The 23663-nt window shown below is 40.8% G+C and overlaps 1 protein-coding gene across 1 annotated transcript; it reads left to right on the top strand.

The window, feature by feature from the left end:
- The first annotated feature begins 6711 nt into the window (after positions 1-6711).
- On the top strand, positions 6712-23424 carry LOC120036494 (regulator of G-protein signaling 12-like). The gene is made up of 7 exons (XM_038982935.1): positions 6712-10055; positions 10280-10506; positions 12151-12348; positions 13140-13379; positions 17362-17553; positions 18010-18787; positions 23411-23424. Exons 1-7 carry the CDS (start codon positions 9347-9349, stop codon positions 23422-23424), a joined length of 2358 nt encoding a protein of 785 aa, XP_038838863.1. The 5' UTR covers positions 6712-9346.
- Positions 23425-23663: the final 239 nt, after the last annotated feature.

The raw sequence follows: 23663 nt of genomic DNA, 5'->3' as shown, positions 1-23663 counted from the left end.
GATGCTACACAGATAGACTAGAGAGGATGCTACACAGATAGACTAGAGAGGATGCTACACAGATAGACTAGAGAGATGTTACACAGATAGACTAGAGAGGATGTTACACAGATAGACTAGAGAGGATGTTACACAGATAGACTAGAGAGGATGTTACACAGATAGACTAGAGAGGATGTTACACAGATAGACTAGAGAGGATGTTACACAGATAGACTAGAGAGGATGTTACACAGATAGACTAGAGATGATGTTACACAGATAGACTAGAGAGGATGTTACACAGATAGACTAGAGAGGATGTTACACAGATAGACTAGAGAGGATGTTACACAGATAGACTAGAGAGGATGTTACACAGCTAGACTAGAGAGGATGTTACACAGCTAGACTAGAGAGGATGTTACAGAGATAGACTAGAGAGGATGTTACACAGATAGACTAGAGAGGATGCTACACAGATAGACTAGAGAGGATGTTACAGAGATAGACTAGAGAGGATGTTACACAGATAGACTAGAGAGGATGTTACACAGATAGACTAGAGAGGATGTTACACAGATAGACTAGAGAGGATGTTACACACATAGACTAGAGAGGATGTACACAGATATACTAGAGATGATGTTACACAGATAGACTAGAGAGGATGTTACACAGATAGACTAGAGAGGATGCTACACAGATAGACTAGAGAGGATGTTACACAGATAGACTAGAGAGGATGTACACAGATAGACCAGAGAGGATGTTACACAGATAGACTAGAGAGGATGCTACACAGATAGACTAGAGAGGATGTTACAGAGATAGACTAGAGAGGATGTTACACAGATAGACTAGAGAGGATGCTACACAGATAGACTAGAGAGATGTTACACAGATAGACTAGAGAGGATGTTACACAGATAGACTAGAGAGGATGTTACACAGATAGACTAGAGATGATGTTACAGAGATAGACTAGAGAGGATGTTACTCTCTCCCCGTCTGTCTCTTTCTCTTCCCTCTCTCTCTCCCCCCCCCCCCCCCCCCCCCCCTCTACCTCTCTCTGAGGAGTTGGTTAGACATACACCATGTCCATGTGGAACTTCACCATACTGTTCCTTCAGCTGGGCGGACGTACTTCAAATCCTCAGACAAGATACTTCCCATGACCTCTGTGCTGATTGACTGTCTGTGTGTCTGGAACCGGCTGGAAGCGGCTGTGGTACAGTAGGCTATTCCCAGAGTGACTATCAAGCAGCTATTTATGGGAGATCGACACGGACTGTCTACGGATTTATAAGATGCAATGCATGATGATGAATGGACATTTATGGGGATGTTTTTACCTCAGAAAAAGGCGGTAGTTGATAAAAAGATTTTAAGTTATTAAACACAATATATAAATTAGAACACAAGGTGTGATATCTGTTACTGTTTTATCAGTTCCATCATCAGTAACCACCAGTTGTCATATCAAGTATTACTGTCAGGTTATATTATCTCCATCATCAGTATTACTGTCAGGTTATATTATCTCCATCATCAGTATTACTGTCAGGTTATATTATCTCCATCATCAGTATTACTGTCAGGTTATATTATCTCCATCATCAGTATTACTGTCAGGTTATATTATCTCATCATCAGTATTACTGGCAGGTTATATTATCTCATCATCAGTAATACTGTCAGGTTATATTATCTCCATCATCAGTATTACTGTCAGGTTATATTATCTCATCATCAGTATTACTGTCAGGTTATATTATCTCCATTATCAGTATTACTGTCAGGTTATATTATCTCATCATCAGTATTACTGGCAGGTTATATTATCTCATCATCAGTAATACTGTCAGGTTATATTATCTCCATCATCAGTATTACTGTCAGGTTATATTATCTCATCATCAGTATTACTGTCAGGTTATATTATCTCCATTATCAGTATTACTGTCAGGTTATATTATCTCCATTATCAGTATTACGGTCAGGTTATATTATCTCATCATCAGTATTACTGTCAGGTTATATTATCTCCATCATCAGTATTACTGTCAGGTTATATTATCTCCATCATCAGTATTACTGTCGGGTTATATTATCTCCATTATCAGTATTACTGTCAGGTTATATTATCTCCATTATCAGTATTACTGTCAGGTTATATTATCTCCATCATCAGTATTACTGTCAGGTTATATTATCTCCATCATCAGTATTACTTGCAGGTTATATTATCTCATCATCAGTATTACTGTAAGGTTATATTATCTCCATCATCAGTATTACTGTCAGGTTATATTATCTCCATCATCAATATTACTGTCAGGTTATATTATCTATATCATCAGTATTACTGTCAGGTTATATTATCTCCATCATCAGTATTACTGTCAGGTTATATTATCTCCATCATCAGTATTACTGTCAGGTTATATTATCTCCATCATCAGTATTACTGTCAGGTTATATTATCTCCATCATCAGTATTACTGTCAGGTTATATTATCTCCATTATCAGTATTACTGTCAGGTTATATTATCTCCATCATCAGTATTACTGTCAGGTTATATTATCTCCATTATCAGTATTACTGTCAGGTTATATTATCTCATCATCAGTATTACTGTCAGGTTATATTAACTCCATCATCAGTATTACTGTCAGGTTATATTATCTCCATTATCAGTATTACTGTCAGGTTATATTAACTCCATCATCAGTATTACTGTCAGGTTATATTATCTCCGTCATCAGTATTACTGTCAGGTTATATTATCTCCATCATCAGTATTACTGTCAGGTTATATTATCTCCATCAGTATTACTGTCAGGTTATATTATTTCCATCATCAGTATTACTGTCAGGTTATATTATCTCATCAGTATTACTGTCAGGTTATATTATCTCCATCATCAGTATTACTGTCAGGTTATATTATCTCCATCATCAGTATTACTGTCAGGTTATATTATCTCCATCATCAGTATTACTGTCAGGTTATATTATATCCATCATCAGTATTACTGTCAGGTTATATTATCTCCATCATCAGTATTACTGTCAGGTTATATTATCTCCGTCATCAGTATTACTGTCAGGTTATATTATCTCCATCATCAGTATTACTGTCAGGTTATATTATCTCATCATCAGTATTACTGTCAGGGTATATTATCTCCATCATCAGTATTACTGTCAGGTTATATTATCTCCATCATCAGTATTACTGTCAGGTTATATTATCTCCATCATCAGTATTACTGTCAGGTTATATTATCTCCATCATCAGTATTACTGTCAGGTTATATTATCTCCATCATCAGTATTACTGTCAGGTTATATTATCTCATCATCAGTATTACTGTCAGGTTATATTATCTCCATCATCAGTATTACTGTCAGGTTATATTATCTCCATCATCAGTATTACTGTCAGGTTATATTATCTCCATCATCAGTATTACTGTCAGGTTATATTATATCCATCAGTATTACTGGCAGGTTATATTATCTCCATCATCAGTATTACTGTCAGGTTATATTATATCCATCATCAGTATTACTGGCAGGTTATATTATCTCCATCATCAGTATTACTGGCAGGTTATATTATCTCCATCATCAGTATTACTGTCAGGTTATATTATCTCCATCATCAGTATTACTGTCAGGTTATATTATCTCCATCATCAGTATTACTGTCAGGTTATATTATCTCCATCATCAGTATTACTGTCAGGTTATATTATCTCCATCATCAGTATTACTGTCAGGTTATATTATCTCCATCAGCAAGTATTACTGTCAGGTTATATTATCTCCATCATCAGTATTACTGTCAGGTTATATTATCTCCATCATCAGTATTACTGTCAGGTTATATTATCTCATTATCAGTATTACTGTCAGGTTATATTATCTCCATCATCAGTATTACTGTCAGGTTATATTATCTCCATCATCAGTATTACTGTCAGGTTATATTATCTCCATCATCAGTATTACTGTCAGGTTATATTATCTCCAGCATCAGTATTACTGTCAAGTTATATTATCTCCATCATCAGTGTTACTGTCAGGTTATATTATCTCCATCATCAGTATTACTGTCAGGTTATATTATCTCATCATCAGTATTACTGTCAGGTTATATTATCTCCATCAATATTACTGTCAGGTTATATTATCTCCATCAGTATTACTGTCAGGTTATATTATCTCCATCATCAGTATTACTGTCAGGTTATATTATCTCATCAGTATTACTGTCAGGTTATATTATCTCTATCATCAGTATTACTGTCAGGTTATATTATCTCCATCATCAGTATTACTGTCAGGTTATATTATCTCATCAGTATTACTGTCAGGTTATATTATCTCATCAGTATTACTGTCAGGTTATATTATCTCCATCATCAGTATTACTGTCAGGTTATATTATCTCATCATCAGTATTACTGTCAGGTTATATTATCTCCATTATCAGTATTACTGTCAGGTTATATTATCTATATCATCAGTATTACTGTCAGGTTATATTATCTCATCATCAGTATTACTGTCAGGTTATATTATCTCCATCATCAGTATTACTGTCAGGTTATATTATCTCCATCATCAGTATTACTGTCAGGTTATATTATCTCCATCATCAGTATTACTCTCAGGTTATATTATCTCCATCATCAGTATTACTCTCAGGTTATATTATCTCCATCATCAGTATTACTCTCAGGTTATATTATCATCAGTATTACTGTCAGGTTATATTATCTCCATCATCAGTATTACTCTCAGGTTATATTATCTCATCATCAGTATTACTGTCAGGTTATATTATCTCCATCATCAGTATTACTGTCAGGTTATATTATCTCCATCATCAGTATTACTGTCAGGTTATATTATCTCCATCAGTATTACTGGCAGGTTATATTATCTCCATCAGTATTACTGGCAGGTTATATTATCTCATCATCAGTATTACTGTCAGGTTATATTATCTCCGTCATCAGTATTACTGTCAGGTTATATTATCTCATCATCAGTATTACTGTCAGGTTATATTATCTCCATCATCAGTATTACTGTCAGGTTATATTATCTCATCATCAGTATTACTGTCAGGTTATATTATCTCCGTCATCAGTATTACTGTCAGGTTATATTATCTCCGTCATCAGTATTACTGTCAGGTTATATTATCTCCATCATCAGTATTACTGTCAGGTTATATTATCTCGTCATCAGTATTACTGTCAGGTTATATTATCTCGTCATCAGTATTACTGTCAGGTTATATTATCTCCGTCATCAGTATTACTGTCAGGTTATATTATCTCCGTCATCAGTATTACTGTCAGGTTATATTATCTCCGTCATCAGTATTACTGTCAGGTTATATTATCTCCGTCATCAGTATTACTGTCAGGTTATATTATCTCCATCATCAGTATTACTGTCAGGTTATATTATCTCCATCATCAGTATTACTGTCAGGTTATATTATCTCCATCATCAGTATTACTGTCAGGTTATATTATCTCCATCATCAGTATTACTGTCAGGTTATATTATCTCCATCATCAGTATTACTGTCAGGTTATATTATCTCCATCAGCAAGTATTACTGTCAGGTTATATTATCTCCATCATCAGTATTACTGTCAGGTTATATTATCTCCATCATCAGTATTACTGTCAGGTTATATTATCTCCACCATCAGTATTACTGTCAGGTTATATTATCTCCATCATCAGTATTACTGTCAGGTTATATTATCTCGTCATCGGTAACTACCAGTTGCTCCCAATACTCCAGACCAGTACCCCCCCTCCCGTCCTCCTCAAACATACACACACCTACCTCCTTTTAAGTCTTTCTTCAGCAGCTGGTAGTGAGTGGTCTTTCCTTTGTTTACAGTGCTTACTGCTAACCTAACCATGGGATCGGACTGAACGTAATCGGGTCCGCATTTATGAACTGTAAGCAATTTTAAACACTTTTTAAAACTTACGTTACATAGCCACGGTAAACTTCTCTATATGGATTGAAGTTTTTCAATTTATGGCTAACAAATGCATTGGCCAGGTGGTGGATTGAGGAAATTGAGCAGAGAAAAAACAAAACGTTTAAGTTAACGTTATAGCTATTATATTTAGTTAGTTAATTCGCTACACGCATTGTATATTACTAGATGTAAACAGTAAGCAACATAGATTAGCAGAATTAGCCATCTGGCTAGCGAATAAACTAGGCTGAACCGGTAGCTAACCATGACAACTGCACCGTTACACTTTAGCCAGCTGTTCTATTCGCCTTGGAAAACAATGTATAGCTTTCTTCCTCTGTATCGTCTGCAAACACATTCCGGAGAATGTCACGGTCTTGTGTAGTATTTACTATAATTGTGTGTGAAATATATAACCTTTGGGTGAATGTCATTTTCTTATTAACATTTGATTTGAATTCGGCCACCTGTAGCATACTATACTTTTGTTGCTAGCCGATTCTCAATCAAACTTTAATCATTCTAGATAGTTTTTTTTTTGTACCTTCGGCGAACAGTTCTGACTATAATTGACAGCCATGTAAACCAATGACAGGACAGAAAAGTTTCGTGTACACTATCGTTGACATGGTTACTCGTTGACATTACAAGATTCTGAAAAACGGAGGCGGGACAGTAGTTAAGCACGGGTGGATGCACTTTCTAGGTGTATGGATTTTTGACCAGCAATTTACGGACAATAATTACAAAGTTTGTAAACTATCTTTATATTCATTATAAACACAAATACTGAAGCCTAAATGACGACAGTGCAGTGCTAGTGATACAATCAACAACTTGTACTTTTTCGTTATCATCTTAGTTTGTTAGATACGCTTGCTATGGCTACCTAGCTAGCTACTGTAGTCAGCTAACGTTAACTAAGTTAGCTCTCTATTCTCGTCCTCTCATGCAAACGAGCTGCTAAGCTTCGCTAGGTCTCTCTTTGACTAAGTTTAGCTCACTTGTAGGTTTATCAGCAGTTAGCAAACATAGGTAGTTAGCTAGAGGGTGAGGAGAGGAGGCTCTCTTGTTGCTACGCAACTGTATGACCTCCTGTCTTCAACACCTGTGGAAAGGTGAGTCGCGAGTTACCGCCCTCGGTTTTGAAATCATCCTTCCCATTGGACAATGCAATGCGTCTTCTAACCTCACCCACGGGCAGGTGTGGTTTTGTGCCAGTGGTTGAGGTGCATTCGTTCACCAAGGGGTGTTGTAGAACGCAGTATTCCTTCCTTAGCATTCTACATGGCATTGCGTTTAAAATTACTTTGGTGTTTATTTATCTCATAGTTCTTTCCTTTATATGACTTCTTGAAGGAGTGTACACTTGGGGACCTTCTCTTCTTTCCTGCATGGCTATAAGACAGTGCTTCCCAAACGTCTCGTTGAGTACCCCCAACCGTTCAACTTATTTGATGTATTCAAGTGCTATTCTACTGGTCAACTAAGCACCAAGACCTTCATTGGTAAAATAAATAAACTGCAACACATCCAATTATTGTGGAAGAGCTGGGGGTACTCAAGGAGAGGTTAGGGGAAACACTGCTACCAACCCCAATGGTACTGTACTGACTCAGATGTGTTCCTTTCAGGCATGTGACTTTGATTGTTGTTCTATTGTCTCCTGTCCTCTGTGTGTTGTATTGGCTACCATCACTCACAATGAGTCCTTGGTGCTGTTTGTCCGTCCTGTCTCTACGTAGGTGACCCCTGCCTGACCTGTGACAAGTCACATCATCCTCAGAGAGTGGCACCAGCATGGCAGGGCTGGCGTTGGAGTGGAGGGGCTGACATCATGCTCTCACCCTCCTGACACATTTTTAGAAAGCCCTAAATACTAGAAGGAGAGAGGGAGGAAAAGCCTTAGAGGGAGACAGACAGTCCTTGACAGTGGAGAGAGAGACAGAGAGAGAGAGACAGACAGAGAGAGACAGAGAAGAAGGGAGGAGAGGAGAGACATTAAGCCTCATCAAAAGAAACAACAGTTCTCTTTCACAATAAATCTCATCGACTTACCATGCCAGCAAATACTCATTGAATGGAATTGAGACCACAAAACTCACATCAGTCTTTTCAATCTCTCCTCTTCCCTGGTTGTTGTTCTAGGCCCAAATTACAATATGTTCTCAGTCAACTTACCTGGTAACATAAGGGTTGGATAAATTACATCAGTCAACTTACCTGGTAACATAAGGGTTGGATAAATAACACCAGTCAACTTACCTGGTAACATAAGGGTTGGATAAATACCATCAGTCAACTTACCTGGTAACATAAGGGTTAGATAAATAACATCGGTCAACTTACCTGGTAACATAAGGGTTGGATAAATACCATCATTCAACTTACCTGGTAACATAAGGGTTGGATAAATAACACCAGTCAAGTTACCTGGTAACATAAGGGTTGAATAAATAACACCAGTCAAGTTACCTGGTAACATAAGGGTTGAATAAATAACATCAGTCAACTTACCTGGTAACATAAGGGTTGGATAAATAACACCAGTCAAGTTACCTGGTAACATAAGGGTTGAATAAATAACACCAGTCAAGTTACCTGGTAACATAAGGGTTGGATAAATTACATCAGTCAACTTACCTGGTAACATAAGGGTTGAATAAATAACACCAGTCAACTTACCTGGTAACATAAGGGTTGGATACATAACACCAGTCAACTTACCTGGTAACATAAGGGTTGGATAAATAACACCAGTCAACTTACCTGGTAACATAAGGGTTAGATAAATAACATCAGTCAACTTACCTGGTAACATAAGGGTTGGATAAATAACATCAGTCAACTTACCTGGTAACATAAGGGTTGGATAAATAACACCAGTCAACTTACCTGGTAACATAAGGGTTGGATAAATAACACCAGTCAACTTACCTGGTAACATAAGGGTTGGATAAATAACACCAGTCAACTTACCTGGTAACATAAGGGTTAGATAAATAACATCAGTCAACTTACCTGGTAACATAAGGGTTAGATAAATAACATCAGTCAACTTACCTGGTAACATAAGGGTTGGATAAATAACATCAGTCAACTTACCTGGTAACATAAGGGTTGGATAAATAACATCAGTCAACTTACCTGGTAACATAAGGGTTGGATAAATTACATCAGTCAACTTACCTGGTAACATAAGGGTTGGATAAATTACATCAGTCAACTTACCTGGTAACATAAGGGTTAGATAAATAACATCAGTCAACTTACCTGGTAACATAAGGGTTGGATAAATAACATCAGTCAACAATAACAGAACAACGGGTCAAAACAATGTTCAGACAGACGGACACCTCGTCCAAGAGACGTCATGGAGGACATGGGGGTCTCACAACCTTACCCTCGCCTCCTCACCCCCACCAGGGTGGGCGTATCCGGGGGGTGGAGGTGGCCCGTGGGAGGGCAGGCTATGGGTTCACCCTCTCTGGCCAGGGCCCCTGTGTCCTCAACTGCATTCTAAAAGGAAGTCCGGCGGACTACGTGGGTCTCCGCTCCGGTGACCACATCCTGTCGGTGAACGACATAAACGTCTCCAAGGCTTCGCACGAGGACGTCGTCAAGCTGATTGGCCGATGCACGGGGGTTCTGCACCTGGTCGTCGCCGAGGGAGACCGGGGAGGCCGTCGTCACGGACACGGTGGTACCAACCGCAACCGTCGCCACGGAAACAATTCAGGAAGTCCAGCCGGAGGAGCGGCAGCCGCCGCGGACTCGTGCTCCAGCGACGAGGAGTTGTGTGGTTTCCATAACAACAGCAGCGGAGGCGGAAACAACAAAAACGTGAAGCCGGGTTCTCGTGGTAACGGCGCTGGCGGCGGCGGTGGAGGAGGAGGAGGAGGAGGTGGTTGGTTCAAGCCCAAGCTGGACTCTAAGACCCTGGGTATTAACAGGGCAGAGAGGGTGGTGGCGGAGATGCAGTCTGGAGGAATATTCAACATGATCTTTGACAACTCTTCACACTCCTCCAGCAGTTCAGAGAAAGGTAGCCATCTACCTGTTTTAATGTAGCAGGGTTTTTTTAATATATCACATCACATTTTGGGCTGGTTTCCCGGACACAGTTTAATGGAGATTCTCAATTGAAAATGCTTTTTTGTTCAGGACTAACTCGGCTTAATCTGTGTCTGGTAAACTGGCCTTTTATGTGTGTTTCTGCATAATGTACCACCATGCTCAAATAAACTAACCCTAAACCTAATCCTAAAGACAGGGTCATCGCTCCTCCTCCTCCTCCCCGTGTCTCCTCTTCCTCGTCTGCGTCGGCCAAGCCTGCGAGGCCCCTGTCAGAGCCAGAGTTCCCCCCGTACCATAAGGGCCGGGGCCGGTCCCACAGCAACCCCAACCTGCTCTCTGAGGAGGAGATGGACAGGGTTCTAATGGCCGACGACTCAGTGTTCCTGGACGGGTTCCATCTGCAGGAGGCAGAGCTCCAGGTGTGTGTGTGTGTGTGTGTGTGTGTGTAGTGTGTGTGTGTGTGTGTGTGTGTGTGTGTGTGTGTAGTGTGTAGTGTGTGTGTGTGTGTGTGTGTGTGTGTGTGTGTGTGTGTGTGTGTGTGTGTGTGTGTGTGTGTGTGTGTGTGTGTGTGTGTGTCTCTGTGTCTCTGTGTCTCTGTGTGTGTGTGTCTCTGTGTGTGTGGATTTGTCCCAAAAGGCACTATGTTCCCTGTATAGTGCATTACTGTTGACCGGAGCCCCAAACAACTACATTATCAGCTAGGTTTGATACCCACACAGCTACATTATCAGCTAGGTGTGATAACCACACAGCTACATTATCAGCTAGGTATGATACCCACACAGCTACATTATCAGCAAGGTCTGATAACCACACAGCTACATTATCAGCTAGGTATGATACCCACACAGCTACATTTTCAGCTAGGTATGATACCCACACAGCTACATTATCAGCTGGATATGATACCCACACAGCTACATTATCAGCTAGGTATGATACCCACACAGCTACATTATCAGCTAGGTATGATACCCCCACAGCTACATTACCAGCTAGATTTGATACCCACACAGCTACATTATCAGCTAGGTATGATACCCACACAGCTACATTATCAGCTAGGTATGATACCCACACAGCTACATTATCAGCTAGGTATGATACCCACACAGCTACATTATCAGCTAGGTATGATACCCACACAGCTACATTACCAGCTAGGTTTGATACCCACACAGCTACATTATCAGCTAGGTATGACACCCACACAGCTACATTATCAGCTAGGTTTGATGCCCACACAGCTACATTATCAGCTAGGTATGATACCCACACAGCTACATTATCAGCTAGGTATGACACCCACACAGCTACATTACCAGCTAGGTTTGATACCCACACAGCTACATTATCAGCTAGGTATGACACCCACACAGCTACATTATCAGCTAGGTTTGATGCCCACACAGCTACATTATCAGCTAGGTATGATACCCACACAGCTACATTACCAGCTAGGTATGACACCCACACAGCTACATTATCAGCTAGGTATGATAACCACACAGCTACATTATCAGCTAGGTTTGATACCCACACAGCTACATTATCAGCTAGGTTTGATACCCACACAGCTACATTATCAGCTAGGTTTGATACCCACACAGCTACATTATCAGCTAGGTTTGATAACCACACAGCTACATTATCAGCTAGGTTTGATACCCACACAGCTACATTATCAGCTAGGTTTAATACCCACACAGCTACATTATCAGCTAGGTTTGATACCCACACAGCTACATTATCAGCTAGGTATGATAACCACACAGCTACATTATCAGCTAGGTTTGATACCCACACAGCTACATTATCAGCTAGGTTTGATACCCACACATCTACATTATCAGCTAGGTATGATAACCACACAGCTACATTATCAGCTAGGTTTGATTTCCACACAGCTACATTATCAGCTAGGTTTAATACCCACACAGCTACATTATCAGCTAGGTGTGATAACCACACAGCTACATTATCAGCTAGGTTTGACATCAGTGAATGTTGTAGTACTGTTTTTACAATATATTTAGTCTTTCTGTCCCTCTCCCTCCTTCCAGGTGGAGGTGGAAGGGGAGGACTTCTGCCTGGAGCCCAGTGAGGGTATCCTGAACGTGGGTATGATGGTAGGGTACCTGGGCTCCATAGAGCTGGCCTCCACAGGAGCTAGTCTGGAGAGTGACAGTCTGCAGGCCATCAGAGGAAGCATGAGACGACTCAGGGCTGAACAGAAGATACACTCCCTGGTCCTCATGAAGGTACGGGTCGCTTTGGATTGTTTGAATGGTGGGTTAGTTGGTTTATTGAATCGTTAGTTGGTTAGTTGATTGATTGATTAGCTGGTTAGTTGATTGGTGGGTTGGTTGGTTTATTGAATGGTTGGTTAGTTGATTGGTTGGTTTATTGATTGAATAGTTGGTTGGTTAGTTGATTTGGTGGATTGGTTTATTGATTGAATGGTTGGTTAGTTGATTGGTGGGTTGGTTTACTGATTGAATGGTTGGTTGGTTAGTTAGTTGGTTGGTGGATTGGTTTATTGATTGAATGGTTGGTTGATTGGTTAGTTGATTGGTGGGTTTGTTGGTTTATTGATTGAATGGTTGGTTGTTTGGTTGGTTTGGGTTGGTTCATTGATTAAATGGTTGGTTGATTGGTTAGTTGATTGGTGGGTTGGTTTATTGATTGAATGGTTGGTTGGTTTGGGTTGGTTCATTGAGATGTGTATATGTAATATGGTTGGTTGGTTGGTTTGGGTTGGTTCATTGAGATGCGTATATGTCATTTGGTTGGTTGGCGTTGGTTTATTGATTGAATGGTTGGTTGGTTGGTTTGGGTTGGCTCATTGAGATGTTTAGATGTCATATCACTAAATTGTACTTTGACCCTGTGCTCTAACCTGTGGGTGGGTCTCGGGCCGTTGTTGCAAAAACAAACAATCTCTGTTTCCTCGGTAAAGAAGGACCTTAAAGTGTTCTTCTTCTTGGACTAGACGACGGTGGGTTTCTAAAATAGAAGGGGTTGTATCTCTGTTACACGTTGTTCTTCACAGGTGATGCACGATTGTGTGCGGCTGTGCAGTGACAGGAGACAGGTCCTTGCTACCTACCCCGCCGAGAAGCTAGCCTTCAGCGCCTGTTGCCCCGACGACCGACGCTTCTTCGGACTGGTCACCATGCAGGCCACCCATGACGACGACGGTCGCTATGGCAATGGTAACCGGGAGGAAGAGGGCGGGCTGAGGACTTCCTGTCACGTGTTCATAGTCGACCCGGAACTCTGTCATCACCAGGTAGGGTTGGACAAAAGGTCAAAGAAGACCGTTTCAATGACCTCCAGCTAATAATAACATCCATATTAAACTGACAGATTTGAACATTTACAAACTAGAAGTTATTTAAAATATTTTCGAGGGGTCCTAGAGTCCTGGGCCCAGTTTCCCAAAAGCATCTTAAGGCTAAGTTCATGGTTAGAACCTTCGTAGCAGCTTCGTTAAATCTCCCAGCTGTTTCCCAAACCCATCGTTATTAAACGTTGCACTTGAAAACAGACGTAATCTAACGCCTGCCTCAGACCACTCGTGGAACAGCCTGAGTGTGTAGTTCGATGCTTTCTGTTGCCCTCCCGCGTCATTTAATACACAGAAGACCTCCACTAAACATAGAATCACATGGTTTATCAGTCTCTGCGTGACCGCTGATAAGTTCAGAACAAAATAGTACCAAAAAAGTTGCCAATTCCTTTACAATTGATACAAACAAGCGACGTGTGAAAATATGCTTCAAATGAAAACCCAGATGACTTATACATATAAACACACTAGATGACTGTATTAACATATAAACACACTAGATGACTGTATTAACATATAAACACACTAGATGACTGTATTAACATATAAACACACTAGATGACTGTATTAACATATAAACACACTAGATGACTGTATTAACATATAAACACACTAGATGACTGTATTAACATATAAACACACTAGATGACTGTATTAACATATAAACACACTAGATGACTGTATTAACATATAAACACACTAGATGACTGTATTAACATATAAACACACTAGATGACTGTATTAACATATAAACACACTAGATGACTGTATTAACATATAAACACACTAGATGACTGTATTAACATATAAACACACTAGATGACTGTATTAACATATAAACACACTAGATGACTGTATTAACATATAAACACACTAGATGACTGTATTAACATATAAACACACTAGATGACTGTATTGACATATAAATACACTAGATGACTGTATTAACATATAAACACACTAGATGACTTATACATATAAACACACTAGATGACTGTATTGACATATAAACACACTAGATGACTGTATTAACATATAAACACACTAGATGACTGTATTAACATATAAACACACTAGATGACTGTATTGACATATAAACACACTAGATGACTGTATTAACATATAAATACACTAGATGACTGTATTGACATATAAACACACTAGATGACTGTATTAACATATAAACACACTAGATGACTGTATTGACATATAAACACACTAGATGACTGTATTAACATATAAATACACTAGATGACTGTATTAACATATAAACACACTAGATGACTGTATTGACATATAAATACACTAGATGACTGTATTAAAATATAAACACACTAGATGACTGTATTGACATATAAATACACTAGATGACTGTATTAAAATATAAATACACTAGGCTGTAGGACTATTACAGTCATATTGAAATACATTTGATGTTCAATCAATTGACTTCTATTTTGCTACTTGTAGGTTACTGTCTGTAATTTGTCTCAATATATTTCATGATGTGGAGCCTGACATGTACACAATGATGATGTGCCTAATCTGTGATTTAATGCATTTTTATTGGGTAAGCATTAGAATAAGACGCCTCAATATTTGGAGCCTTTGGTGGTATTATCTTTCTAAGAGCTAATCCTTCGTCAGTATTGTGAAATAATTATAATGTTAAGGTAGGATTTAAATGGAGAAAGCTGATCCTATCAGTATCGACAAATGGACTTACTGGTCCTGGAATGTTCCCAGTAGATAAAGAGGACTTACTGGTCCTGGAATGTTCCCAGTAGACAAAGAGAACTTACTGATCCTGGAATGTTCCCAGTAGACAAAGAGGACTTACTGGTTCCTGGAATGTTCCCAGTATATAAAGAGGACTTACTGGTCCTGGAATGTTCCCAGTAGACAAAGAGAACTTACTGATCCTGGAATGTTCCCAGTAGATAAAGAGGACTTACTGGAATGTTCCCAGTAGATAAAGATGACTTACTGATCCTGGAATGTTCCCAGTAGATAAAGAGGACTTACTGGAATGTTCCCAGTAGATAAAGAGGACTTACTGGTCCTGGAATGTTCCCAGTAGATAAAGAGGACTTACTGGTCCTGGAATGTTCCCAGTAGATAAAGAGGACTTACTGGAATGTTCCCAGTAGATAAAGAGGACTTACTGGTCCTGGAATGTTCCCAGTAGATAAAGAGGACTTACTGGTCCTGGAATGTTCCCAGTAGATAAAGAGGACTTACTGGTCCTGGAATGTTCCCAGTAGATAAAGAGGACTTACTGGTCCTGGAATGTTCCCAGTAGACAAAGAGGACTTACTGGTTCCTGGAATGTTCCCAGAAGATAAAGAGAACTTACTGATCCTGGAATGTTCCCAGTAGATAAAGAGGACTTACTGGAATGTTCCCAGTAGATACAGAGGACTTACTGATCCTGGAATGTTCCCAGTAGATAAAGAGAACTTACTGGAATGTTCCCAGTAGATACAGAGGACTTACTGGTTCCTGGAATGTTCCCAGAAGATAAAGAGGACTTACTGGAATATTCCCAGTAGATACAGAGGACTTACTGATCCTGGAATGTTCCCAGTAGATAAAGAGGACTTACTGGAATGTTCCCAGTAGATACAGAGGACTTACTGATCCTGGAATGTTCCCAGTAGATAAAGAGGACTTACTGGAATGTTCCCAGTAGATAAAGAGGACTTACTGGTTCTGGAATGTTCCCAGTAGATAAAGAGGACTTACTGGTTCTGGAATGTTTGCAGTAGATAAAGAGAACTTACTGATCCTGGAATGTTCCCAGTAGATAAAGAGGACGTACTGGAATGTTCCCAGTAGATAAAGAGGACGTACTGGAATGTTCCCAGTAGATAAAGAGGACGTACTGGAATGTTCCCAGTAGATAAAGAGGACGTACTGGAATGTTCCCAGTAGATAAAGAGGACGTACTGGAATGTTCCCAGTAGATAAAGAGGACGTACTGGAATGTTCCCAGTAGATGAAGAGGACGTACTGGAATGTTCCCAGTAGATAAAGAGGACGTACTGGAATGTTCCCAGTAGATGAAGAGGACGTACTGGAATGTTCCCAGTAGATAAAGAGGACGTACTGGAATGTTCCCAGTAGATAAAGAGGACGTACTGGAATGTTCCCAGTAGATAAAGAGGACGTACTGGAATGTTCCCAGTAGATAAAGAGGACGTACTGGAATGTTCCCAGTAGATAAAGAGGACGTACTGGAATGTTCCCAGTAGATAAAGAGGACGTACTGGAATGTTCCCAGTAGATAAAGAGAACGTACTGGAATGTTCCCAGTAGATAAAGAGGACGTACTGGAATGTTCCCAGTAGATAAAGAGGACGTACTGGAATGTTCCCAGTAGATAAAGAGGACGTACTGGAATGTTCCCAGTAGATAAAGAGAACGTACTGGAATGTTCCCAGTAGATAAAGAGGACGTACTGGAATGTTCCCAGTAGATGAAGAGGACGTACTGGAATGTTCCCAGTAGATAAAGAGGACGTACTGGAATGTTCCCAGTAGATAAAGAGGACGTACTGGAATGTTCCCAGTAGATAAAGAGGACGTACTGGAATGTTTGCAGTAGATAAAGAGAACTTACTGGTCCTGGAATGTTCCCAGTAGATAAAGAGGACGTACTGGAATGTTTGCAGTAGATAAAGAGAACTTACTGATTTAAATTCTTCAACAACAAAAAGGGGGAGAAAAAATGGGATTCAGGAGTTGTTTTCTTTTGATAACGACTCAGACTGGAAACTGAATATTAACGTCAACTGTAATTCACTACTATAGATAAAAACCACCCATAAATATGATAAAATACCATATTTTCAGAGGGGTTGGAATAACCAGTTGTAAATCCGTGTCCATTGGACAGTAAAGTAACCTCCTCCTTCCTCCAGGTCCATGTGGGTGTGGCCAGGAGGTTTGGGTTTGAGTGTACTCCTGATCCTGATACTGGAGGGTGTCTGGAGTTCCCCTCTACCTCCCAGCCTCTGCTCCAGTTTGTGTCTGTCCTCTACCGGGACATGGGGGAGAACATTGAGGGGGTCCGGGCGCGGGCGTTCGTTGATCCGGACAACGACCCACAGCAGGTAGACTTGTTAGTTCTGTTACCATCTGTTGTTATTTGACCTTCATTCCAAAAAGGATGTTGTTTTCTTTACTGTCTTGTTTACTTTAGTAGAGCTTTGACGGAACTTTAATGTTTAAATACTAACACTGTTGTCTGAAGTCTGGAGTGCCAGGTGGGCCGGTTTGCAGTTTTGGGACTTTTCTATTGGGTTTATTATTGGGTTATTAAGCCAGACAAGCTCAACAAGGCACAGAGAAAGTATTATAAATATTTTTCACACAGAGAAAGTATTTGAAAATCTGGTCAAAATGTTATTTATACATCACTTTTCAATGATTATTGTTATTGTTATTATTATTATTATTGTTATTATTATTGTTATTATTATTGGTATTATTATTGTTGTTGTCGTTATTGTTATTATTATTGTTATTATTGTTATTATTATTATTATTGTTATTTTTGTTATTGACAGAACCACAGCACCAGTAGCAACAGCGACAGCGGCATCGGTAACTTCCTGCCAGAAGAGAAGAGTAACCGTGTCTTATTGGTCGACCTGGGAGGCCATAATCACAACCCCGGTCCACGCCACTGGGACAGCCCTCCTCCTCCCTCGGCCCCGGGCTGGAACCAAGTCCCTCCCGGTGTCGTCCCTGGCCCCCCTCTACCCCCTCCTCCTCCTCCTCCTCCTCACCACAACAACAGCTACCGCCACGACCCCCCCCCTGCCATCCCCCCTCGAGGGGCCCACTCCTCCCACCCCTCACTCCACCACTACCCGCCAGGGAAGAGGGGAGGTAAGGGGGGAGGATCTGGAGGAGGAGCGGAGCAGAGCCTGGCCCAGCACCATCAGTCTCAACGCTGGTTACCAGTCCATGTCCTGAGAGACTGGAGACAACCAGGCCAGGCAGGACAAACACCGGGACAAGCAGGGCTGTGTAGTGATCAGGAGTCCTATGCTGAGTCAACGGATGGTTGGTCATCGGCTAACTGTAGCACCCTCCCTCCACCCATGAACAAGATACCTGCGGATCGCTACAGGGCTCCACTACCAGCCGGGGACCTGCCCCTGCCTCCACAGCCTCCCAGGCTGGCCACGCAGAAGGATGAGTGGGCTAAGAAGCTGTTTGGGGCCGCGGCCGGAGAGAAAGGACTCAGAGAGCCCAAGCAGAATGGGAAGAGACGTGGAAATGGGAAAGACGGGGAGAAAAAGGTAAGAGAGTCATACAGTATGTCATGGTGGTGTTGGAGAGGTGTGTGTGTGTGTGTGTGTGTGTGTGTGTGTGTGTGTGTGTGTGTGTGTGTGTGTGTGTGTGTGTGTGTGTGTGTGTGTGTGTGTGTGTGTGTGTGTGTGTGTGTGTGTGTGTGTCAGTCCGTTTGTAGAAGTCTGAAGTACAGCATCAGATTTATAGTGATGTATTGGACTAACTTTTCTCTAGTAGTAGTACTGGTAGTATCTGTATTGTAAAGCTACAGTCCACACTACCGTTGTACTATGTTAGTTATAGTGTGTGTGTGTGTGTGTGTGTGTGTGTGTGTGTGTGTGTGTGTGTGTGTGTGTGTGTGTGTGTGTGTGTGTGTGTGTGTGTGTGTGTGTGTGTGTGTGTGTGTGTGTTTTTTGGTGCTGTACTGTAAAGGTCCAGAATCATATTCTACTATAGTAATAGCTGGTGTTCTGGGTTGTGGTGCTGTACTGTAAAGGTCCAGAATCATATTCTACTATAGTAATAGCTGGTGGTCTGGGTTGTGGTGCTGTATTGTAAAGGTCCAGTCCAGAATCATATTCTACTATAGTAATAGCTGGTGTTCTGGGTTGTGGTGCTGTACTGTAAAGGTCCAGAATCATATTCTACTATAGTAATAGCTGGTGTTCTGGGTTGTGGTGCTGTACTGTAAAGGTCCAGTCCAGAATCATATTCTACTATAGTAATAGCTGGTGTTCTGGGTTGTGGTGCTGTACTGTAAAGGTCCAGAATCATATTCTACTATAGTAATAGCTGGTGGTCTGGGTTGTGGTGCTGTACTGTAAAGGTCCAGTCCAGAATCATATTCTACTATAGTAATAGCTGGTGTTCTGGGTTGTGGTGCTGTACTGTAAAGGTCCAGAATCATATTCTACTATAGTAATAGCTGGTGGTCTGGGTTGTGGTGCTGTATTGTAAAGGTCCAGTCCAGAATCATATTCTACTATAGTAATAGCTGGTGATCTGGGTTGTGGTGCTGTACTGTAAAGGTCCAGTCCAGAATCATATTCTACTATAGTAATAGCTGGTGTTCTGGGTTGTGGTGCTGTACTGTAAAGGTCCAGAATCATATTCTACTATAGTAATAGCTGGTGGTCTGGGTTGTGGTGCTGTACTGTAAAGGTCCAGAATCATATTCTACTATAGTAATAGCTGGTGTTCTGGGTTGTGGTGCTGTACTGTAAAGGTCCAGTCTAGAATCATATTCTACTATAGTAATAGCTGCTGGTCTGGGTTGTGGTGCTGTACTGTAAAGGTCCAGAATCATATTCTACTATAGTAATAGCTGGTGTTCTGGGTTGTGGTGCTGTACTGTAAAGGTCCAGAATCATATTCTACTATAGTAATAGCTGGTGTTCTGGGTTGTGGTGCTGTACTGTAAAGGTCCAGTCCAGAATCATATTCTACTATAGTAATAGCTGGTGATCTGGGTTGTGGTGCTGTACTGTAAAGGTCCAGTCCAGAATCATATTCTACTATAGTAATAGCTGGTGGTCTGGGTTGTGGTGCTGTACTGTAAAGGTCCAGAATCATATTCTACTATAGTAATAGCTGGTGGTCTGGGTTGTGGTGCTGTACTGTAAAGGTCCAGTCCAGAATCATATTCTACTATAGTAATAGCTGGTGTTCTGGGTTGTGGTGCTGTACTGTAAAGGTCCAGTCCAGAATCATATTCTACTATAGTAATAGCTGGTGTTCTGGGTTGTGGTGCTGTACTGTAAAGGTCCAGAATCATATTCTACTATAGTAATAGCTGGTGGTCTGGGTTGTGGTGCTGTACTGTAAAGGTCCAGAATCATATTCTACTATAGTAATAGCTGGTGGTCTGGGTTGTGGTGCTGTACTGTAAAGGTCCAGTCCAGAATCATATTCTACTATAGTAATAGCTGGTGGTCTGGGTTGTGGTGCTGTACTGTAAAGGTCCAGAATCATATTCTACTATAGTAATAGCTGGTGGTCTGGGTTGTGGTGCTGTACTGTAAAGGTCTAGAATCATATTCTACTATAGTAATAGCTGGTGATCTGGGTTGTGGTGCTGTACTGTAAAGGTCCAGTCCAGAATCATATTCTACTATAGTAATAGCTGGTGATCTGGGTTGTGGTGCTGTACTGTAAAGGTCCAGTCCAGAATCATATTCTACTATAGTAATAGCTGGTGGTCTGGGTTGTGGTGCTGTACTGTAAAGGTCCAGTCCAGAATCATATTCTACTATAGTAATAGCTGGTGATCTGGGTTGTGGTGCTGTACTGTAAAGGTCCAGAATCATATTCTACTATAGTAATAGCTGGTGTTCTGGGTTGTGGTGCTGTACTGTAAAGGTCCAGAATCATATTCTACTATAGTAATAGCTGGTGTTCTGGGTTGTGGTGCTGTACTGTAAAGGTCCAGAATCATATTCTACTATAGTAATAGCTGGTGATCTGGGTTGTGGTGCTGTACTGTAAAGGTCCAGTCCAGAATCATATTCTACTATAGTAATAGCTGGTGGTCTGGGTTGTGGTGCTGTACTGTAAAGGTCCAGAATCATATTCTACTATAGTAATAGCTGGTGATCTGGGTTGTGGTGCTGTACTGTAAAGGTCCAGTCCAGAATCATATTCTACTATAGTAATAGCTGGTGTTCTGGGTTGTGGTGCTGTACTGTAAAGGTCCAGAATCATATTCTACTATAGTAATAGCTGGTGTTCTGGGTTGTGGTGCTGTACTGTAAAGGTCCAGTCCAGAATCATATTCTACTATAGTAATAGCTGGTGTTCTGGGTTGTGGTGCTGTACTGTAAAGGTCCAGAATCATATTCTACTATAGTAATAGCTGGTGGTCTGGGTTGTGGTGCTGTACTGTAAAGGTCCAGAATCATATTCTACTATAGTAATAGCTGGTGTTCTGGGTTGTGGTGCTGTACTGTAAAGGTCCAGAATCATATTCTACTATAGTAATAGCTGGTGGTCTGGGTTGTGGTGCTGTACTGTAAAGGTCCAGTCCAGAATCATATTCTACTATAGTAATAACTGGTGTTCTGGGTTGTGGTGCTGTACTGTAAAGGTCCAGTCCAGAATCATATTCTACTATAGTAATAGCTGGTGATCTGGGTTGTGGTGCTGTACTGTAAAGGTCCAGAATCATATTCTACTATAGTAATAGCTGGTGATCTGGGTTGTGGTGCTGTACTGTAAAGGTCCAGTCCAGAATCATATTCTACTATAGTAATAGCTGGTGATCTGGGTTGTGGTGCTGTACTGTAAAGGTCCAGAATCATATTCTACTATAGTAATAGCTGCTGGTCTGGGTTGTGGTGCTGTACTGTAAAGGTCCAGTCCAGAATCATATTCTACTATAGTAATAGCTGGTGTTCTGGGTTGTGGTGCTGTACTGTAAAGGTCCAGAATCATATTCTACTATAGTAATAGCTGGTGTTCTGGGTTGTGGTGCTGTACTGTAAAGGTCCAGTCCAGAATCATATTCTACTATAGTAATAGCTGGTGTTCTGGGTTGTGGTGCTGTACTGTAAAGGTCCAGAATCATATTCTACTATAGTAATAGCTGGTGGTCTGGGTTGTGGTGCTGTACTGTAAAGGTCCAGAATCATATTCTACTATAGTAATAGCTGGTGTTCTGGGTTGTGGTGCTGTACTGTAAAGGTCCAGAATCATATTCTACTATAGTAATAGCTGGTGGTCTGGGTTGTGGTGCTGTACTGTAAAGGTCCAGTCCAGAATCATATTCTACTATAGTAATAACTGGTGTTCTGGGTTGTGGTGCTGTACTGTAAAGGTCCAGTCCAGAATCATATTCTACTATAGTAATAGCTGGTGATCTGGGTTGTGGTGCTGTACTGTAAAGGTCCAGAATCATATTCTACTATAGTAATAGCTGGTGATCTGGGTTGTGGTGCTGTACTGTAAAGGTCCAGTCCAGAATCATATTCTACTATAGTAATAGCTGGTGATCTGGGTTGTGGTGCTGTACTGTAAAGGTCCAGAATCATATTCTACTATAGTAATAGCTGCTGGTCTGGGTTGTGGAGGCAGCTTGTTAGAAGTGAACCCAACATGAGAAAACACTGTATCAAACCACTGGAGTGGAAAATTACTTTCTGGAAATGTCTGGCCACTGGTGCTAGTCCTACAACTCTCTGGGTCTGTCTGTCTCTCTGTCTGCTTCTCTCTCTCTCTCGCTGTCTCTCTCTCTGCTTGTCTGTCTCTCTCTCTCTCTCTCTCTCTCTCTCTCTCTCTCTCTCTCTCTCTCTCTCTTTCTCTGTCTTTCTCTCTGTCTCTCACTCTTTTTCTCTCTCTGTCTCTCTCTGTCTTTCTCTGTATCTGTCTTTCTCTCTCTCTCTCTGTGGCTTTCTCTCTCTGTCTTTCTCTCTCTCTCTGTCTTTCTCTCTCTCTCCATCTTTCTCTCTCTATTTCTCTGTCTCTCTCTCTCTCGCTCTCTCTCTCTGTCTGTATTTCTCTCTGTATCTCTCTCTCTCTCTCTCTCTCTCTCTCTCTCTCTCTCTCTCTCTCTCTCTCTCTCTCTGTATTTCTCTCTCTCTCCGTCTTTCTCTCTCTCTATTTCTCTGTATCTGTCTTTCTCTCTCTATTTCTCTGTCTCTCTCTCTCTCTCTAGACTCTACACATGTACCTCAGTGTTTGTGGCTTGATGATTAGCTGAATTAGGTCAGGTGTGTTACTACTGGGTTGGAACAAAAAATGTGCACTCCTGTTGGTACTCAGTCTCTCCAGCACACCTTTTAATACCATTTAAGTCTGGTCTTCAGACTCCTCTCTCTCTGAGAGTAATTAGATGAAGACACTGTCTCTCTCTCTGACACAAAAAACACAACAATCTCTTTGTATATAGTTCTGTGCTTGAAATGTAATATTTGACTGAGGGACCTTA

This window comes from Salvelinus namaycush, unplaced genomic scaffold (assembly GCF_016432855.1).
Source record: "Salvelinus namaycush isolate Seneca unplaced genomic scaffold, SaNama_1.0 Scaffold1357, whole genome shotgun sequence".
Taxonomy (NCBI): domain Eukaryota; kingdom Metazoa; phylum Chordata; class Actinopteri; order Salmoniformes; family Salmonidae; genus Salvelinus; species Salvelinus namaycush.
This window is presented reverse-complemented; position numbering and strand designations above follow the sequence as displayed.